This window comes from Gopherus flavomarginatus, chromosome 3 (assembly GCF_025201925.1).
Source record: "Gopherus flavomarginatus isolate rGopFla2 chromosome 3, rGopFla2.mat.asm, whole genome shotgun sequence".
Lineage (NCBI taxonomy): Eukaryota > Metazoa > Chordata > Testudines > Testudinidae > Gopherus > Gopherus flavomarginatus.
The window spans coordinates 120,539,363-120,560,056 of NC_066619.1; the positions used below are offsets into that span (position 1 = coordinate 120,539,363).

General features: G+C 40.1%; 1 protein-coding gene across 5 annotated transcripts in view; it reads left to right on the top strand.

The window, feature by feature from the left end:
• The window catches only part of LPAR1 (lysophosphatidic acid receptor 1), a 109,320-nt gene that overhangs the window by 32,318 nt on the left and 56,308 nt on the right, over nt 1-20,694 (top strand). For all 5 annotated transcript variants that reach the window (XM_050943180.1, XM_050943179.1, XM_050943181.1 and 2 more), the window contains exon 2: nt 9,461-9,614. In XM_050943180.1, coding sequence (XP_050799137.1) covers nt 9,555-9,614 — 60 coding nt within the window. In that variant the 5' untranslated portion in view covers nt 9,461-9,554. The remainder of the gene's footprint in view (nt 1-9,460; nt 9,615-20,694) is intronic.

Sequence of the window (20,694 nt, forward strand, 5' to 3'; positions counted from 1 at the left end):
TTTTAAAATAAATGAAGCTTTCTAGATGCTGAATACTGTCTTGTGGCCACATAGCATCTGGCAGAGATTAGTCATGTTCATAAAGCAGAAGAAATTCCATAATCTGCAGTTTCATCATTAAATGTATGGCTCCTATGTAGTTCCCCATATATAGTTATCTGTTTGCTGGATATGTTTACTGTAAAGATAACCATGTATATAAACAGTAGGAGTAATTAGAGTAATATTTGTATTAAACACCTGCCATTTCATAGTTTGGTTATGATGTGTTTGAATCTGCTCACTAATTCTTGGCACTCTTTCAATGCCTTGTAATACAGCAAGCTGTCAAAATCTCATTAGTAGGAAGCTGCCCTTGTCCTTTTGTGGTTCAGACTTGTTCCTCTTTAATAAACGATTGCATTTTCTGGCACTGTGCCTTTTTGCTATAGTAAATTTGTCTGAGGATCCTATTTCCTGTATTTTCCCCCCAGGGGCTCAGGGCCTGATTCTGTACTCTCACTAATTTTATATCGATGTAACTTCATTGACTTAAATGGAATTATTCCTGATTTTATACTTATGCAAGACCATAATCAACTCCGTGTGTGTGTGTGTTTCTACAGCAGTGACTATTGTACATCATCCAGCCAGAGTTGTGGAGTATTTTTAATATGGACATATTAATTTCCAGCTGGAGCACTTTCAAGAACCTAATCATCTATCCGAAGCTTCTCACCGTAATAGTTCTCTTAAGCAGGTCAAGTAGTCAAACACTGTACAAGCAGGCAGTATTGACTTTCCCCCTACTTAGTTTGTGATCTGACCTTTATAATTTGCCTACACAATGGTTTTCCTGTGTATTTTCAGGTTTTATGTTCTATTATTTTATGTTAAATCTGGAGAGCTCTTAGAAACTGTCTTAACCTTTACTTGGAAAGATTTTTAAGATTTTTCTTGTCAACCATCGCTTTAAAAATGTACCAAATGCCTATATGCTAGAACAGGGGTAGGCAACCTATGGCACGCGTGCTGCCTTCAGCACGTAAGCTGATTTTCAGTGGCACTCACACTGCCTGGGTCCTGGCTACCGGTCTGGGGGGGGCTCTGCATTTTAATTTAATTTTAAATGAAACTTCTTAAACATTTGAAAAACCTTATTTACTTTACATACAACAATAGTTTGGCTATATATTGTAGACTTATAGAAGGAGACCTTCTAAAAACTTTAAAATGTATTACTGACACGTGAAACCTTAAATTAGAGTGAATAAATGAAGACTCGGCACAGCACTTCTGAAAGGTTGCCGACCCCTGTGCTAGAAGACGATATAAAAAATGAAGGGGTGCGGCTCACAGCAGTGTGGTTCTAGGCGAATGCTCCGATGGGAAACCCACCTATCCGGCCACCACCAGCTGGATTCCAGCCAGGGTTCTATATATAATATATAAAAATGAGTTACTCAGAATAGTGCCGGTTGCTGTGGCAACATGTGATACTAGTGTTGGGCTGTTGGTTTAGGTTAATCTGTGTGTGCATATCTGACTGTGTCAGGGACTTCAGTATTTTAGTGCTGTTCTGACATGTTGTCTACTGGTTTTGGCTGTTAAGTCCTGATGAGCTGCTGAGTCACCACTACTTCAGTAACTTCTCCTTTACTGCACATGATAGGCTAGTTAAGGAATTCAGATAAGTATTCTATGAAAAATATATTCAGCAGAAACTATACATATGTTTGTGTATGATGTGTTATTTGTCATATCCTGTTGCCCCTTCTGTTACAGGGATTTTCTGTGAGTGTGCGCTATTTGTGTGTATGTGCATATGTACATTAAGAGAAGAGAGAGTTCCATTCATCAGTGATTTTGGTTAATACGTTGTCCCCGTCACTTTTCAGTATTTTGTACTTTTGTATGAACTTTGATCTGTTGGTTTCTTCTACTTGGTGTCTGCATGTTCTGAAACATGGAGGTATTTTTAACTTCACGTTCATTGAGGTTTGTGGTCATTCTGATCTCTTCAAGAAGCAGATCTTCTCAGAAGCTGTCTTCTGCTCACACAAGCCTCACTCCTGAAGTTGACAATTAAATTACTCCAGTGAAGCGCAGCCGTGGGAGGCTGTGGTCACACAGAGGTAGGCAGTCCCTCCAGTAACTTGTGCTGTTCCCATGGTGGATGTCAAAGGTGAGTTCTGAAACCTGGTATTCAGTGGCAAGACAGTGAAGAAAGTGGAGCACTAGGGCGAGGTTCATTGAATCAGCAGACTACTTTTTACTTTGATTGAACCAACTTCTCAGCACGTGTAAGGTCGAAAACTTCTCTCTCACCAACAGAAGTTGGTCCCCTAAAAGATATTACCTCACCCACCTTGTCTCTCTTATATACTAGAACCAACACGGCTGCAACAACAATGGACGTTAACTGCAATACTTCTGTGATGGGGTGAACACCACACCCAAGCCCTGAGCAGGTTAATGTGGGCCAGGCGGGGCCAATTAATCTTAGATGCTGCAGGGGAACTAGGGATTGATACGGCCTAGGGCAGATGAAACCTAGCTGGGCTAGGAGCATAAAGCTAGGAAGTGAGAGCAGGAGGGTGGATGCAGATATGAGATCTATACTCATTCCCTGGAGAGAAAGGAGTTGGCCAAGGTCAAGGAGGAAATCCAGGGGGAGAATAAGACCTGAGTCCTGCCTAGACTGGGCAGTCTTACAAGAGGCCTAGAGGGGTGAAGTAGAAACAGGGAGTGGAGAAAGCTCTTGGGTAAACTCAGAGATTGGCAAGGAGAGAGAGGAGGGGTTGAAAGGAGCCCAGGGAAATAACAACAGAGTGTGAGACTAAAAAGACTTATATTGCTAGTTATAGGGCCCCAGGGCAGGAATCCAGAGTAGAAAGCAGGCCTGGGTTCCCTACCAGTCACTGAGAGAGTGACGCAGGATGTGGAATTGGAATGGAAGACTGTTTGAAATATCATATGGACAGCTTGTCCGATGGGACTTTATCTGGACGGATAGGACTATCTAGTGACCTGGTCGGAGGGCAGAGTCATGAAGAGAGAATGGGGCCACAGCCTGAGTAACCGATGGAAGGAGGCGCCAGATGGGGCAAGAGTTAATTCCCAGACCTAGCCACAAGGAGGTGCCCCTACAGGAGTTTTGAATCTCTTCATACCTTCTGATACTTCCCTCAGTTATCGTTACAGAATTCTATCTGTCGAGAGAACACCACTACCTTGTTCTTCACTAATCTTCATGCTGTATAACCCAGGTTCAACATTTTCATTTTCTCTTCACTTCTCCAAAATGTAATACCAGAGAGCTGTAGTGGTGTCTCACGCTTCCTTGTTTTTTAGTGGTATACTACAATGTATTAGTAATATACAATTATTGATAGTACTTAATTTAACTGTTTCATTATTTAAAATATATAGGTAGATATATCTATATACTCTGTTTTTTATATAGGACAAATTCCCATGTCAGGTATGAACTGCAAAAGACCTTAAATGCCTCGTACAAATAACCACTGTAACCTATCTTTAAATTACAAGCTAATTTAAATCTAATGTTTGGTCTATCTTGTTGCCTTGAAAACCCATCCCCAGTTTTCATTTTCTAAAAGAAAATTTTGGGAGTGGGAAATGTGCCTTTTGTGTAGAATGAACTCAGTCCTCATAAAATGAGGTTATGTATTTGATTTTCCTAATATACGGACATACAATTCAAATAAAAAATGGTGCTGGTTAGTTCTTCAGTCTCATATGCAAAGTAAATTTTCAGAATGAGGAAATTGTATGTGGTACCTGTGACTGTAGCGTTAGAGTGATTCTTGTTTGCCAAAAAAAAACCCCCATAAAATAATAATGCAACCCATGTAGAGGCCTGAGGTCTCAGATTTACTTCTCAGCTCTTAATATTGTGTTTGAACAGCTCACTGCAAGTAAGTCACCAGGTGGTAAAAATTAGCCATATCCTTTTTGATAGCAGTTGCCATTTTCACTTGCAGAGACTTTATCTGATTCTTTGGTTCTCTTTATGGTCTGCCGCCGCCTCTTTCCTGGCTAGTTCCTGCATATTACTGAGTACTTTCAACTGCCAGTGCAGTGAATGAGAGTTGAGGATGCTCAGTACCTGTCAAGAGACACTTGTAGGGTGACCAGATGTCCTGATTTTATAGGGCCAGTCCCGATTTTGGGGCCTTTTTCTTATATGGGTTTCTATTACCCTCCAACCCCTGTCCTTATTTTTCATATTTGCTGTCTGGTCACCCTAGATACTTGGCATCTTGTGGGTCAAGCCTGTAGCCTCTCTGGTACTGTGCTCAACATTTTAAAGTATCTCTAATGCATCTAGTCAAAGTATCTAGAGTATGTAACAAATGAACAAACTCACACCGCGGGACACACATTCTAGTACAGCCCTCGTTGTATCTGGTGGCACCCTCTGCTGCTTAAGCGGGTGATTCCCAAAAAAGTCTTAAAATACTTCTCTTTACTTAGCTATTAAACGTAGTTGGTAAAAGAAATAATGTATATGTTTGTAGAAGCGATTAAGTATGGTTAAGTGAATAAATAGAAATGTGTGCTCAGAGTATGTTGAGGAATTTTGAATTAACTCCGTAGTTTGTATTTGTTTGGAGAAACCTTAAAACAAATCATTAGTGGTTATATCTGTTTCCATAAAAACTTTCTCCCCATTTGAGGAGTAATGAGCCAAGATGCATTAAACTTCTAAATAAAATCAAATTAAGATAGCATGTAATTGGTTTTAAGCTTTGTGTGTTGTATCTCTTACTTTTGTACAAGATACCGTGAACATAACCAATTTAAGGATCAATGGATTCAGAATCTTTTTTGTCCCTTGATACTGTCTGGCGGGTATAAGGAGATAGGATTGCCAGGTGTCCGGTTTTCGACTGAAATGCCTGATCGAAAGGGGACCCTAGTGGCTCCAGTCAGCACTGCTGACCGGGCCATTATAAGTCCGGTTGGTACTGGGCTGGCAGGCTCCCAACCTGGCTTCGCACAGTCCCTGCAAGCAGTGACATGTCCCTTGGCTCCTAGTGAAGGGCCAGCCAGGGGGCTCCACGCACTGGCCCTGCCTCAAGCGTCAGGTCCGCAGCTCCCATTGGCTGAGAACCACAGCTAGTGGGAGCTGCGCTAGCAGCGTCTTTGGGCAAAGGCATCGTACTAAGCTGCCTGGCTGTGCCTCTGCTTAGGAGCCGAGGGACGTGTCGCCACCTGTGGGGAATCACCTGAGGTGAGTGGAGCCCATGCCCCCTCCCACACCCAAACTGGCTCCTGGAGCCTGCACCCCCTCCCGCACCACAATCCCCAACCCCAAACCCCTCCTGCACCCAAACTCCCTCCCAGAGCCCACACCTCAAACCCTGTTCTGTGCCCCAACCCCCTGCCCCAGCCTGGATCCCCTTCCTGCACCCTGAACCCCTCTATTCTGGCCCCACCCCAGAGCCCGGACCCCCAGCCCAGAGCCCATACGCCCACCCACACTGCAACCCCCTGCCTCAGCCTGGAGCCCCTCCCACACTCCAAACCCCAAGCGATAGAGGGAGGGGGATGGAGTGAGTGGGGATGGAGCCTCAGAGAAGGGGTGGGGCATCGGGGAAAGGGGCAAGGCAAGGCAAGGGTCTTCAGTTTTGTGCTATAAGAAAGTTAGCGACCCTATAAGGAGAAGGACAGAAAATGGTAACTTTTTCTTATCTGGTAATCAGATTTCTGTGACTTCTGTTCCAAGCTGGACAGCTCTCCCTAAATTTAGTAAAACAGAGTTTTTTGCTCATTTGTGTTGAATTTTCCCCTTTTTTCTCATTAGAACCTGAACACTATTTTCTAACAGTAACAACATTTGGGGAATAAAAAGAGGCAAGAAGAAGCAATGTGAAAAATATAGTGTGTGTGGATCATTATCTGACTTTAGAGAAGGTATTAAGACCTCATGAGGCACTTCGGCCGGGCTTACCGAGGCTAGAGAGAAAGTGATAAAATCTGTCAAATCAGTGGCAGGGGAAGTTAGTGGCCTAGGACTAGAAAAGATCTTTACTGACATTCGTGTTTGATCAAATAATGAAGTTTATTTTGGTTTAAAAAATAAATAAATGCACACTAATATTCACACAGTGTTAATCTGCTTTCTGTGTTTGTCAGAGGGCATTGTGTTTAGTCCAAAAATCAGAGAGTTATAAAATAGCTACAACTGTGTTTTTGCAAAGGATTTGGGAGTTTTAAAGTGCTCTGTCTTGGTTATTTAGTTTCCTCCGAAGGCCTTTTGGGGAAGGTGAGGTCTCCATGTTTTTTCCTCAACGTGAGGACAGTAGCAGAGATCTGGAGCAGAATGCCGTGTGGAAAGAATGAAAAGATTTCTTGCAGGAGCTAAGCTAGGGAGAAGAGGGCTCAGTGGAGAGCTATATAAAGAAGATGGAAAAACTGACCCTAGTGCATGGAAGATGGTCGGTTTCAGTTACATGTGATATAAGCATGCTGGGCTATGTATGAAATTGAAGCAAGCTTTCTAGGATGACCCTTTTTAAGAGGGAGGAATATCTTACACAATGGCAGGCAGAGACTGAGCTTAAACAAAAAAAGACATGACTGACTCAGAGAAGCATGTGGAATTCAGCTTTCCTGCATTACTATCTGCTCTTACTTGGCATGCTAAATATATGTTGGCTTTGAGGAAAGTGAATTAAGAATAGGAAAATTACTGACGGGGTTGATCTAGATGACTACACTGTGGCCTCAGTCTGATAAATAGCAATTAACTCTTTTTTATTTTTTTTTTTGCATATCTGATGGATGTTCAGTACAGTCAGTGGGAGCAGTTTTTCACAACATCTTCCAGGAAAGGCGATGTTAGGTAGGGACAGCATTAAGTTTACCTACAAAACTTTTAAATCTTTTCCATGGCCATTAATATATATCAGTATACAGGGACGCTGGGGATTTTTGTTTTGTTTTGCAAATGAAACTGCTAAATTCCGTTTTCAAGAGTTGAGATCCTGGAATTTGATCATTATCTTAAAACTAGTTTCAAAGAACACGCTAACTTTATTTCTTTTCACCATTCTTTACTTCATTTTTTTGCACATATAATGAAGGGAAATACACAAAGAAGCTGGTATAACCTCAGTCAAAGCAACCTGAATGGGGAACTCTTTTGCATTTCACTAACAAATGTGTTTTCCTGTTGCACCTTTGTTCTTTATCTTTGGTTTGTGGGAAAAACTGTAATTAAATTTGTCTTGAAGTGTGCTCCAATACTAGAATCATAGTTCAAGGACTGAAATAGCAGTAAAGAAAATCACTCTCCATACCTCCTTCAGAACATGTAGGAGAAATGTCTTGAGGTTTTTAACAAAGGTATTGGCTGTTGGTGTGTTTTGTATTTGGTCCTGAGCACCATCATTCTGTCTGTGAGTGTAAGTTCCATAGTGTAGGTCCAGCTCCTCTGAAAGTTCTGTCTCCGGCACTCCAGGAATCTCCCCAAGTTATTCAAGAGTTGTGGCATGTAGCCATTGTCAGAGGTTGCCATGGTTGCCAAGGAAGAAAACATCTCTTGGGCACCTAGTGTTGATCCTATGAAGGACTTTAAGCAGGACTGAGACTTTGAACTGTACTTCATGTTGAGTGGGAAGCCATCATAGCTTGAGGAGTACTGGTGCAATGTGCTTACGTTGACCTATATTCCTAATTGCACAGGCTGCTATGTTGTGTATCACTGGGAGCTTTTTCAGAATGTGGTTTCATTCCTAAAGACGACTTGCAATAATCATGCCCAGAGTTTACAAATGTGTATATCTCTGCCTGAGACCAGTAGCTCAAACTACATTTGAGTACACCTTTAAATACCCGCAACTTAGGTGAGAGAACATTTGAAGTACATTAGTATCAGATGCATAGAATGTTGCTACTGTACTGAGTGCATGTGTGTTAATTACCAAGACACAATGGTGTTTGTTAAACTTCATCTTAAAACTCCTACTGTTGCATTACTAGCTATACTAGTGGTAACAATGGTAGGATCAGGCAACTGCTGGCATTTTTGCCAGAATGACATTTAGACTAGCTTTAGTAAGGGTGAGATGACGTGAGGGTATAAATTACAGTGCCTTGTCTACACTCATGCCACCACCATTGTTACTGCTTCTTGAACTGCACCAGTGGTAATAAAATGCTGTAAGATCAACAGCACAACAAATCTATGCTAGACACAGGCAGCAAAAGGCCAGACTTAAATTTTTTCAGAAGGGTCATTGCAGTTTTCTGAAATGGTTTAGCATGCTTATTGAAGTGGCAGACTCTTTTAAAATATCATTTTATGCACTCAATTAAACTATCCAGAGAAATTATCTAAAACTATATGAGAGACACCGGATAAAAATGAGGATGTTAGAAAGAATATATCTATGGCAACAGAAGACAAAGTTAAAATGTTTGACAAAATTCTCACCCCATAAAACAAAAGTCAGTCAACAAGTGAACCTTAAACTAATAAGTGACATAAGGAATAAGTTTCTCATACTTCACAAAAAAACAGTTTGTTTGAGTGGTGTAAGTAGCACAAACAAAAAAGAATGAATGCAAACTAAAAATTATCAAAGGCTGCTGTACTTCTGTTCATCCTCCAAATTATTTCAGCGTGTCTTGGGAAAGCTGGGATCATTATATTACCTTTAAATGCAAATGCCTGTCTCCTTTAGAGATGGGTAACGAGCAGTAATGTTTGTATTTTTTTAAAATATAGCACTGAGGTGTTTCTGAAGAAGTTTGGGGAATTTTCAAGTATTTAATTGCACTCTTGAGTAAGCATATTTTGCTTTTAAAACTGAGTATCACTTATGATGAGACTCAAGCTTCTAGTAGTTACTCTATATTGATGGTAAAAAAATATGCAGTTAATGTGATCATAGTGTATTATGCTGCAGTATTTAGACAATGTGGAGGGGAGAGGAGATACTTTCCATTTTTGAAATCTGTCCCTGGTTTACAATTATAGCTATGAGAGCAGTTATATTATCTCGTTTCAAATAAAAAATAAAATGTTGTTTTATCATGTTGGTACTTTAGAAATTGCTAATATAATACAAGTTGAAAACTAATTTTTCTGAAACAATTTTCTTGGTGAAGAAATGCATGCATATAATACTGGTACTATGTATGTCATGATATTTCATTTCTTTTAAAACATACATTGGAATTCTTTTGTTAACATGTTGCTGGATTCAATATGTTTCAATTTAGTTTTACCTGGCTGGGTTAAATATTTTATTATCCTGAACCAAACTTTCAATGTATCTCTTGAAACATCTCTTTCAAGTCTTCTGTAAATGGTCATGCATCCAATAGGCAAACTGTGCCATGCAATTAAAATAATCGGAGATTGGTTTGGAGGCAGTTTGGTATTTGGGTGGTTATGCTTACATGGCTTTCTTGATGATCTAAAGATTTTTTCCCTTCTTTCTAGGAGCGAATGCCAGCATGATTGAGATCTGACCAACTGTGTCAATACTTCAGGTGTGGAGGAGGGGCCTAACATATTTAACATCTGCTGAGCTACCATGGCAGTCCCATCTGCTTTGGTGCCCTCCTCAATGATGTCACTACCACAGGTAATTGAGGTGAGTAGACAAATACAAAATTCTGGTAGAGTGGAATTGATCAAACTTGTGTGTGCAAAGGTGTTAAGATTAGATTCCTAATCATTGGCTGGCTTGGTTTCAAGTCATTGATAGAATTCCTCCTAATGTTTTGTACTCTGGATATACTCAGCATTCATTGCATAATGTTATCCTTTTTGTGAAGTGACACTATTCTGTTCTTAGCGCCAGTACTTTATTAATAGATGCTAGTTCACAGTCCACTGTTGTTTGTGTTTTTGTCACACCTTGAGGTCCCAATTGGGATCAGGGCCCAATAGTTGTAGGCACAGTCGTGTGTGTGTGTGCATGCGCGCGTTCGTGCACATACACACACACACAATTACTCTCCGTTTGTTGTTGTTAATGAGAAAGCTCAGGGAGTCTCTATTGGCCAAAATATTACTACTAAATTCACATCCGTCGACCAAATATTGCATGAGCTAGCAGGTACTATACTACCTCTACATTAGAAAAAGAACAGTTCAGCCACATGTAGGGTATGTCTAAACTGCAAAAACAAACAAACAAAAACTTCAAACAAAAAACCACAGATTAGTTAACACGAGTTAATACACTTTTTTGTGTGTGTGCAGTGTACACACTGTGTAAATATAATCTCTAAACACTTGTGAGTTCATCTCTTTTATGTGTCTTTCTTATCACAGCACTATTACAAAACTAGGCTCTGATTCTTCATTAAGATCTGTATAGGTGTCTGGATGAATTCCCATTGTGATCAGTGCACCTGCATGAATCTGACTTTAGGATTGGGGTGCTAGTCAAGTCAATTTAAAATGTGTAATGACTGTAAATCAACTGGCATATAGCTTGTAATATGCTAGGTCATCCAGGATCACTGCATGTGGGGAAAAAAATTACTATGTGAGATTTTGAATTGCTGCTATTTGTAGGCTAAAGTAAAGTGGGTTTTTTTTGTTTTGTTTTTTGGGTTTTTTTAACAGCAGGTATGAACATAAGGAACCAAAATGGTTAATGGAAAAGATGATTAGGTTGGAACCAAGTCAGTTAAAGCAAACTGCAAACTAAACACACAGAGATTTTTCTAGCTGAAGGGTGGTGAATGTTCAGGGCAGTTGGCTCATCCAGACCTGAAACCTGATAGAAGCAATCTCTGCTCCAGGAGGCTGTTCTGCACATTAAACAAATCCATTTGTTTTTAATTCCAGTAATTCATAATATGTTCAGATGTTTTAGGCATTTGTGTTTTTCCAATAGATTTAAAAATGATATAGTCACATTCCACAGTATGGACTTGTCTTCCTAATTTCAAAATGGTTAGGCCATTTTATTTCTAAAAATCTTATTGTAAGAATTTTTAATATTCTTACTGGCCACGTATTTTGCTGGAGTTAATTAATAATGAATAACAGTAGAAATCCTTGAGTGGTACCTTTTTACTGAAGATCATCCTGCATTAGCCCCAAACAAGTTTCTTTGGATCGATCACATCTTTGAACATGGGATTTAAAGAGTTAGTCGAGATTTAACTGGTATGAAAGATCAGTTTTTCCATAGTTTTTCTTTGTTACAAGCATATCTTATTCATAATCTGTCCATGCTGTACATTAATTTTACAATTGAATTTGGTATAGCTGTTAGCTCCTCTTTTTTTATATTCAGTATCTTATATGGCTCACCACTAACTTGAAAAATAGGTAATGTCCCTCTCAGCCTTCAGTGCCTAAAATTTATGCCCCATTTTAATCTTTCTTTTGTTTAATGTGAAATATGTATGGATCAGGAAGAATGGTTATGGCAATTTTGCAACAAAAAAACTTCAAAAACAGACTCCAAAGAGAGACTGCTGAACTCGAATTAATATGCAAATTAAGTACAATTAACTCAGGCTTAAACAGAGACTGGGAATGGTTGGGTCATTACACTAATTGAATCTATTTCCCTATGTTAAATTCTCCTCACACCTTCTATGGGTCATCTTAATTATCACTTCAAAAGGTTTTTTTTTTCTTTTTTCTCCTGATGATGATAGCTCATCTCAATTGATTAGACTCTTCCTGTTGGTATGCATACTTCCAACTTTTCATGTTCTCTGTATGTATAAATATTTCCTGTCTGTGTGTTCCATTCTATGCATCCGAAGAAGTAAGCTGTAGCTCACGAAAGCTCATGCTGAAATAAATGTGTTAGTCTCTAAGGTGCCACAAGTACTTCTGTTCTGGTTATGGTTTGTCACTGTATGTAGTACAGTGTTTAATATAATTGAACTCCTTTTTGTTAAAGCTTGCATGTAACTTAAAATGTTTCTCCATCTCAAGTTTGTGCTCGCACTGTACATGAAGATGTGTGCACATCCTGATGGCTATGCAGATTAATTCTTAGATGTTTGTGAAGATTATGAGCTTTAGGAGAAGGAGATGACTAGGAAATACGAATAACTTTTGTTAAAGCTGCTCACTGTATGTACCAACACCTCTCAAATCCTTCAAGGAAAGGCACTTGAACAATGAAAGAATCTAAGAATAAATCTCTCAGGTGCTGGTTACTTTGCCCACATACAGAAATGGATAGCAGTAAGTTGTAAGTTCTTTGCAGCAGGGGCCATCTTTTTGTTTTGTGTTTGTACAACATCTAGCACACTGGGATCCTGATTCATACTTGGGGCTCAGAGGCATTACTGCAATACAAATAACAATAGTAAAAAAAATCACCCCCCTTAACTGAAGTAATAGTAGAGACACAAAGTAACAAACACTTGATAAACATGAGTCTTCATCTTTAGCTTCTTGGACTGGTTTTTTGTTTTGTTTTGTTTTTAAGTGTGTGACTTCCTCCTACTCCTTTTTCCTCCTTCTTTTCAGCCAATCTTTCCCCCTCATCTTCATATAGGCAAAAATGCTACACAGGGAGATATACTGTAGGAACCCCATAGTGTAGTAGGTAGAAAGGTTTACTGAGTGGCCAGCAGGAATCTTGAGGAAGCATTTTAGGATGCCTGAAAGGCCGTATATTGTTTGCAAGGGGAAGCGATAATTAATGATGTTCTAGATAAGATAATTTACTGCATAGAGTGATTAGAAGGTTGTCTTTAAAGATGAGGTGGTGGGTAAGGGAGAGCGGATTATATTTTTTCCCCACAGTGGGAAATTAGAGGCCAGAAACAGTTTATCCATTCTGTTTACACTTCACAGCCTCAAGGAGAAATTATTTGATCTTATGAACTAAGAGCTCTTGGAGCACTTCAAACACGCTAGAAAGGCCGTCGTTCTCTTGTTGTGTTTTTGTTTACATTTTGATTTTTGATTTTGCCTGCCAGAGCTACCTAGAGCTAGATTTAAATGGGAACACACAAATAAATATCTGGAATTGCTCTAAAAGGGAGTCCAGAAGACCACTTTCATTGTCCTCTCTGCGCTTGCCAAACCAGTCTTCAGAAAGCAATTCTCCTCCTTTTGAAATGGAGTACGTTTTTGTTCCCCTTTCCTCGCCACGTATTCCTGCTTCTGCATGTGCTAATGCTATAACTTTTTAAAAGTGTGGCAACGAGCAGGAGGGGAAAAGGGCAGGGAGAATGCAATGGTAGCTAATATCGGACCTATGTATTTCCAATCCCATTTCTAGCAGCCTTCTATTGGCACTGTCGCTTTTCATTGTAAATATTCTTTCAGTGTCCTTAATCTGAGCTCTTTTCCTTGTCTCATTATACTGAATAATCTTGTAAGACATGCTGACCTCCTCCTTACACTCCTCACCCCCATGGTGAAGGTGAAATCTTGTGGTTGAGATATCATGACCTTTAATGTAGGTGATGTGAAGTGACTGTTTGCTCCAGAAAAGGGGGAAATGCACAGCATTGGGGTTTGCTTCTTCAAAATGTGACATAGTAGAAAACTCCAGTCACTGACATGTGGCTAAACGGTGGTAGCGCCTGCACCTTTGAACTCTTTAGTTGCAGTACGATCAGTGGAACTACATTGACAGTGATGGAATAAAATGGAACAACAAACATGAGAGGGGAGAAATGTTGATACATTTTTAATTCCAGTAGAAAGTGTTGCTGTAATTTAAACAAATGAGACTATCTCCCTAGACTGTTGTAGGATGATTTGGGTGGTTCTGCCTCCACAGTGGCTATTCCTGCTTTTGATGATAAACTTAGTTTTAATGCTCATAACTGTTGATGCCTGAGAAAAGCCTTAATGTGTAAAAGAGCAGCAAAGCTGCTATTGTCCCCTCCGCTTAGACAAAACATCATTGTCTGTGATTTGGGGTTGGCTCCCAATTGTAGTAGTGAGCAGAGTGAAGTATGTAGCATTTCCCCCCTCCAGGTGAGTAAACAGATTAAAGACATTACCAAAACAGATCTCTGGTAGCACTGAGTACTTTGAATGAGAGAGCAAATCAGCAGTGGTCAGACAGGCCAGGAAATGAATAACTAGTGATAAACATGAATCCACCCAATTATAGGCATTTCATAAGGGGAAACTTAAACACTGTGTGGCTTTCTCATTGCGCCAAATGAAATGGTCAGTGTTCAAAATATGTATTCATGGTTACAGAGTAGAATAGCATTGTGTTTTATGGACTTCTGGTTGGTCGGGCTTGAATGTGTCATTGATAGAGAGCCCATTGTTGCCAGTGTCCCAAAAAGAGAGGTTCTGTTATGTACATCTTCATATATTCTGTTTACACGTGTTTCATGAAAGAGTCCATCAACGCAAAGTAAACTGAGAGATGGATCAATGCTGTCTGTGTACGCAAAGGTCCAGTATATTGCCAGGAAAAAATATTTCAAGAGGTAAATACTGAGTAGTCTTATTATTTCCATTTAAAAACTTGTTTTCCTACCCCAAGCTAAATGTCCTACACTAGTAAACATAATTCTGAATAAACATTTTCCTTACTGGCTAAGTTTTCCCACATGCTTACCTTGCTTGTACACTGCATGCAAAAGCTGCAAGTTGCATCTTATTTGGAGGTAGAGAGTGGTCCAAGCATCCTATTGTAGAGAATCAGTCTTGCACCCATGGAAGCCAATCAGTATTTTGATATAAATAGGATTGGGCACAAAGTCTACACATTGCAGTTCACTATGGACTGAAAGTCCTCTGTGAAGGTATTTTGATAGCTCCTTTCATCCCAAAGTACATCAGTGCAGAGACTGCATTAGTACAGCACTTAACACAATCAGGCCTTGAACCTGATTGGGGCCCCTGGGAACTGGTGTAATTACAAATATTTTAATAAGAGCTGTAAACCTGCAGTTGCCAAATGAATATCCCGACTTGCTTTGCAATGCAGTCCAAAGACATCAGAGATTTTCTGGCCCAGATTTCCAAAGGTAGTCATGAGTGATTTATGGCTGCCTGGCTTGACATCTTTTAAAGGAGCCTGATCATTTTAGGTTGGGTGCTCAGCATTATCTGAAAATGGTGAGCTGGTACCTCTTTCGTGATGCCTTCTTGGTCTAGAATATAGGATTTAATTAACAACAGTCACTCTCTAGCGGTTATGGTTGCTGAAGTGCATTTGGGCCACATTTTCAAGGCTGGCTGGTGCAGTGAGGTGTACTGTCATTTGCAGAATCTGAGACTGGACTTGCTATGTGTGGACTGGACTAGTAATCTCAGTGGATGTTAACTCAGATGCCTAATGCAATACTTTTAAATGTTTCCATTGTTAACTATTTCTCTGCTCATCAAAGCATGTACAAATAAAGGACCATATTATGAAGACCTGCACAATCTACTGAGTGACAGTGGTATTTTAGCACAAGAGAGTTGTCTTGGAAGAGTGCCACACCTGCCCTGTCTTACTCCTCAAACCCCTCCCTCATCCCCAGTGCTTGTTTTTTAATTTCACTTTTTGAAATCTTTCCAAACTTTTTTTGGCTTCTCGTTTCCCCAGCTACCTTGGATAACAAATTCCAAATATGTTGTTTGGGTTTTTTGGTTTTGTTGTTGTGTTGTTTTTTGCTGGCCTGGTGGCAGGGAAATGCTTTGGGCAGTGATAGTGAGCGTATCTGCGGGGGACTGGGAGCATGCGATAGTAATGTTTAAAAGGGTTAACTGGACTTGACTGAAACAAATTTGCAATCTTAATTCCTTTTACTATTTAAAACAAAACTTCAGTAAAATTGCCGGTATTCCATTTATCTTTAGCAGACTGCTCAACCGTCCCTTGGTAAGAAAGGGATTTTGAGATCAGAGAGCCAAACTTCCTGCTGCCTGTTCTTTTTTTATTCCAGGGGAACTATTTTTGAATTTTTCTTCATAATAACTTTACAGTGAATAACCATTAAAGAAGGTCAACACCCTCTTTGGGTTTACAGGCAACCTGTGGAGGTCGTAATCGTGGCTTCCAACAGGATCTGTGTCTCCAATGAATTATGCTTTCTTGTGGTAAAACTGTTTCTTTCTGCACAGTCCCCAGTGGCTGTTCATTCCTTATGCTCCCACATAAACCTCTCAATATTGAGGACAGATGCTACACTCCATCGTCATTCAAGCTTTCACTGGGCCACAATACAACTTGTTCAAAAAGTGTACTAAAGATATTGGAATATTGGGCTTGATTCCCATTGACACAAAGGCCTCTTTTACATTGCCAGAGCCATGTACAAGGACCTTAAAATGGGTGTAAATATAAGATTTGCCACCCCTTTGAGGCCTCTTTACATGGTTGAAGGGGTTTTAAATGGCTTCAGTATAAACGAGAGGCAGAGCCATTGTTAATAGAACTCACAGCCTACATCTTGAAGGTGTCTCAAAAATAAATGACTTTGGAAATATGAATTTTGAGCCTCAGAAGAAAGAATAAGGTTTCAGTTGCTAGACTGTTACTTGGGTTGGCTTGGGAGAAATAAAAGCACCAAGATAGTCAGCCAGGGTTTTCTTCAAAGGATATTGTTTATAAGCAGAAGACCAGTCATGCAACATAAGTAAAAAACAGAGCAACAGAAAACTCCCCTGCACTGGGGTTCAACCCAGACATGTGAACCTGGATCCAGAGCCCAACTGTTACTGACACATTCTCCCTCTTCTGTCTCCAGCAGCTAATGTATAGTCCTTTTCCTGAGCGCCTGTGTGACTGGTAGAGGACATTGAGCTGGTTAACTTCTCTGGGAACAAAGTATTGTCTCTGTACATACTCAGACAACCCAGTGGGCTCACTGGCCTGTACTGAAGCCCGTTCTGCCACGTTTGCACTACAGTCATTACCTGTGCTAGCTAGGTTAAAGCTAGCACAGCTATACCTAACTGTGCAACAATCACATCTTTACTTTCACCGTAGACGTACCAAAGGGCTGGTCTGCACTACCGTGCTGAATCGATCTAAGTTACGTAACTTCACTTGCATGAATAACGTAACTGAAGTCAACGTAGTTAGGTCCACTTATCGCAGTGGCTACACTGCGCTGTGGCAACAGGAGAGCGTCTCCCATCAACTTCCCTTATGCTTCTCAGGGAGGTGGAGTACAAAATCGATGGGAGAATGCTCTCCCATCGATTTAGTGCATCTTCACCAGACCTGCTAAATCAACACTTGCTACATCGATTGCAGATCTACCGGTAATGTGGACATGCCCTTAGAGAGGAGCAGTATGGTTATTAGCACTGCCCATTCATGTACGTGAGCAGCCAGACTTGTTCAATGCTGCCCCACAATGTTGTCTGTAAAACCAAATAAGGTGTTGACCCTCTTTCAGTGCATCTCTTGATGCCTGCAGTTCTTTTGGGGGTTTGTAGTGGTCTCAGCAGTCATAGGCTGTGGATGTTCTGGGCATGATTCTCATATGGATTTAGAGGACAGACTAAAATGACTGTGGGAAAATCGATATAAAGTGCTAGATAATGTTTTACACTCACATTGTAAGATGTAAATACCTACACATGACGTAAGGCAGTGGAGAATCAGGCTCTATGTGTCAAAGTTCCCTCTTTTGTGGACTTCACAGCCAGCATTTACTTTCTTCTAAGTTTAGGAAGTTGAAAATAAGGGTTAATATCTTTACTCAGACATACATTTAGATGAATATATTTGTGTAAAAAAAAAAGGGGTTTTTTACACTTCGTTTTTGTACCTCCTCTTTATTTTGCACTCTACAGCCAAGTCATTTTAGTCTGTGCTCTAAATCCATGTTTACCACTAACCAGACCCTTTTCAACTTGCAATGTTCGTTTTCTGAAATATGATTTTTTAATTATGGGATGGGTGGGGAATTATTCATATGCTGACTAACCTTTTACCCTTTAGTCTGGGCCCTTGGCTGGGATTGCTGGTTTGTCTCTCAAGTCTAGTCTTCCTGGTGCATCGGTAGATTTTAAGTCATGTAGTTAAATTCAAAGCAGCAGCACTTTTTTCCAGACAACTCCTACAGTAAACACTGTATGTGAATCCAAGTCTCTCTGAGCACAGAATCCCACATCCTTCCTGACTCTAAATTTCTGTTGAAGAAACTGTCTTCTGGATCTCTCTGAGGGCATTCAGATTACTGCTTCTCTTGGGGGTCTTTGTTAATTAGGGAGCAAGGTAGTCAAGATCTCATCTTGCAAAAGCAATCAGTCTGCTCTGAGTTTCACTGGCTTGAAGAAGGCTGTATGCAAGTTGAAACTCTTGTTGCAAAATTTCAGGCCTTGAGTTTTATTTGATGTTTTGTTATAAGCATGATTTTGATCCCTCCCTCAACTTTTAAAAAATCCAAGAAGCCATCATCCCTTCTACATGTTTTCTAACAACGTAAGAAAAATGTGGCAGAATTTTTAATTTTAATTGGAGATGAGCTTTTCGCTTTGTTGATGAAACTTTTTGGGAGAATTTTGAAATTTTTTTGTATGCTTTCAGTAACACTTGAAAATGGCTTATTCTGGAATTTCTCAGGTCTGAAGATTACACAATGAGAAATAAAAAATAATGCACTTGAGTGTTCTTTGTTAGGTAGGCTGGGTAGCTAATTTTAGAGCTGTTCACTAATGAGCTTTGAAACTGTCAGGTCCCAGCAGGGTTTATATACCGTGACCATTAACCCTTCAGACCCTCCCAGTGCTAACATATGCTTCGTTTAGAAAATATCAGTCAATTGCTAGTGTTCTGAAAACTTGTCAACGTTTGTTTTTCACCCTGAAAATCAGGTGGTTCCCAGTCTTGCTGCAGTGAATTTCCAGAGCTCTTATCTCAAGTTCCTGCTTCAGCCGCCAGCACCTCCTCTCACTTACATTTTCTACCAGAAGAGAAAAAGTGGTGATGGAATCTTCACCAACCTCAGATATCCTTGTCCTCTGGACTCACTGGCTCCTCTTTGCTGGCCCCTAAGCTGCTCTTGTGACATTCCACAGAGGGAAGGAGTGGATGCTGTTGCAATTCTCTTAATACCAGGGTTTTCATGCACCTGGCAGAGGAGGGAGAGTAGCTGAGGCAGGATGTTGGTTCCCCGCCCCACTGCAGGGTGATCACAAGATGATATCTATGATTTGGCCCTAGTGGGGTCTTTCAAAAAGGGAAGTTATGAGTCTAAAGAAAAAAGATAGGAAATAGCAATCTTTGAGCCCTGTGCAAAGTTGGCTTTCCTGTAAAAGTGAAGATTGGACATTGCTTAGAGGGGCAGAGTGAATTTTGTTTATTAAATCTGAGTGCTGAATCTCCTGGCCCTTTCTTACTTTGGTTAGAACTATTTCTACTAATGTTTTAATAAATAAGATTTTACAAATGTGACGGTCTCTTAACAAATTCTTTTATTTTATTTTGTTGGGAGGAATTGGCTCTTTGAGAACTAAGCTCAGCCTGTGATGTGATTAACCAGGTACTCTGAGTCTGGCTTCCTACTCTTCTGCCTTTCATTTGTCTCATCTATGCTTCATAATAGACTTATTTCCGGAACATTAAAATATGTATTTAAAATGAACATTTGCAATTCAGTTTAAATCAACCTCTGCTGAAATCATCTATTAAATGGATACGGTAAAGTTTAGGACCTTGAACATCTGTTTTTAACTGGGCTATGAAATGCTGAGAGTGAAACTTCAGGAAATTAAAATATAAACTTCCCTGCCTCTTTCCTGAAGGGGCAGGAGCTGGGGACGGGTCTGTCTGTTTGCTTATGCCATTATGTTAGGTTAACCCTTTGGATGTCCAAAGACATCCCCCATTCTTTTATTGCTTGGCCATAAGCTGTCATGTAGAACTATTCAGTATATAAATGCATTGCCTTGGAATCTCAGAGTCAGTAGATGGGTGGTTAACTCTTCTATAAAGATGTGTGCTGGAAAGAGGAGAGCTTGATCAGCTGCAAGCTCCCCTGCTTACACTATGTCCGCAAACCAGACCTGATTACTATCCCAGATGTGCCTCTTGAGGTCTCTTCAAAGTCCAATAGAGAGCATGAATAAATTGCCCTTTTCCTTCTCAAGAGCAAACACCTGCATGTCTGAAATGTGGAAATGCCTTTCTTTCCCTTGGGAATAGAGATGACTCTTGCCAGCAGTTACAGACTTTAGACTAGCATCCACTGAAAAGCAAAGCTCCTTCCTTTGAAACTCCTGGAAAGAGCAATTTGTAGAGCACTGTGACCCACTGTCTTCAGTATTATTAGACTCTACAGTCAGGTTCTTGTTAGGATACTCAAGTTCTGTAGCATTCCTGAATTTAACCAATCCTTGTTTAAGCATACCCTATATTCATATATGCATTGTGTGTGCATATATTTCCGGCTGGCTTGGTGATTGGCTTTTTATACATAAATGAGATACATTACACTTAACATTGCTACTTGTAATGCATTCATTTTATCATAGCTTGCTTATGTGTGTTTGGAATGGTGGGGGTTCTGACAGGAAGGGGACAATGCTATGCACTCGACTGTTATATAGATTGCATTTTTTAAGTTAGCTCTATTTTGCCGAACAACTACAAAAATGTAATCCTCAAAACTATATTTGCAAGAAAAACTGGCTTCCCTAATCAGTTTGCGGAGAGGCAACAGTGAAGCTCAGATCATAAATATGGGTATTGATTAGCTGAAATTTCTTTTTCAGATACTAAACTTAGTGCATGAATGCAACAGAGAACATTCATTGATAGATTT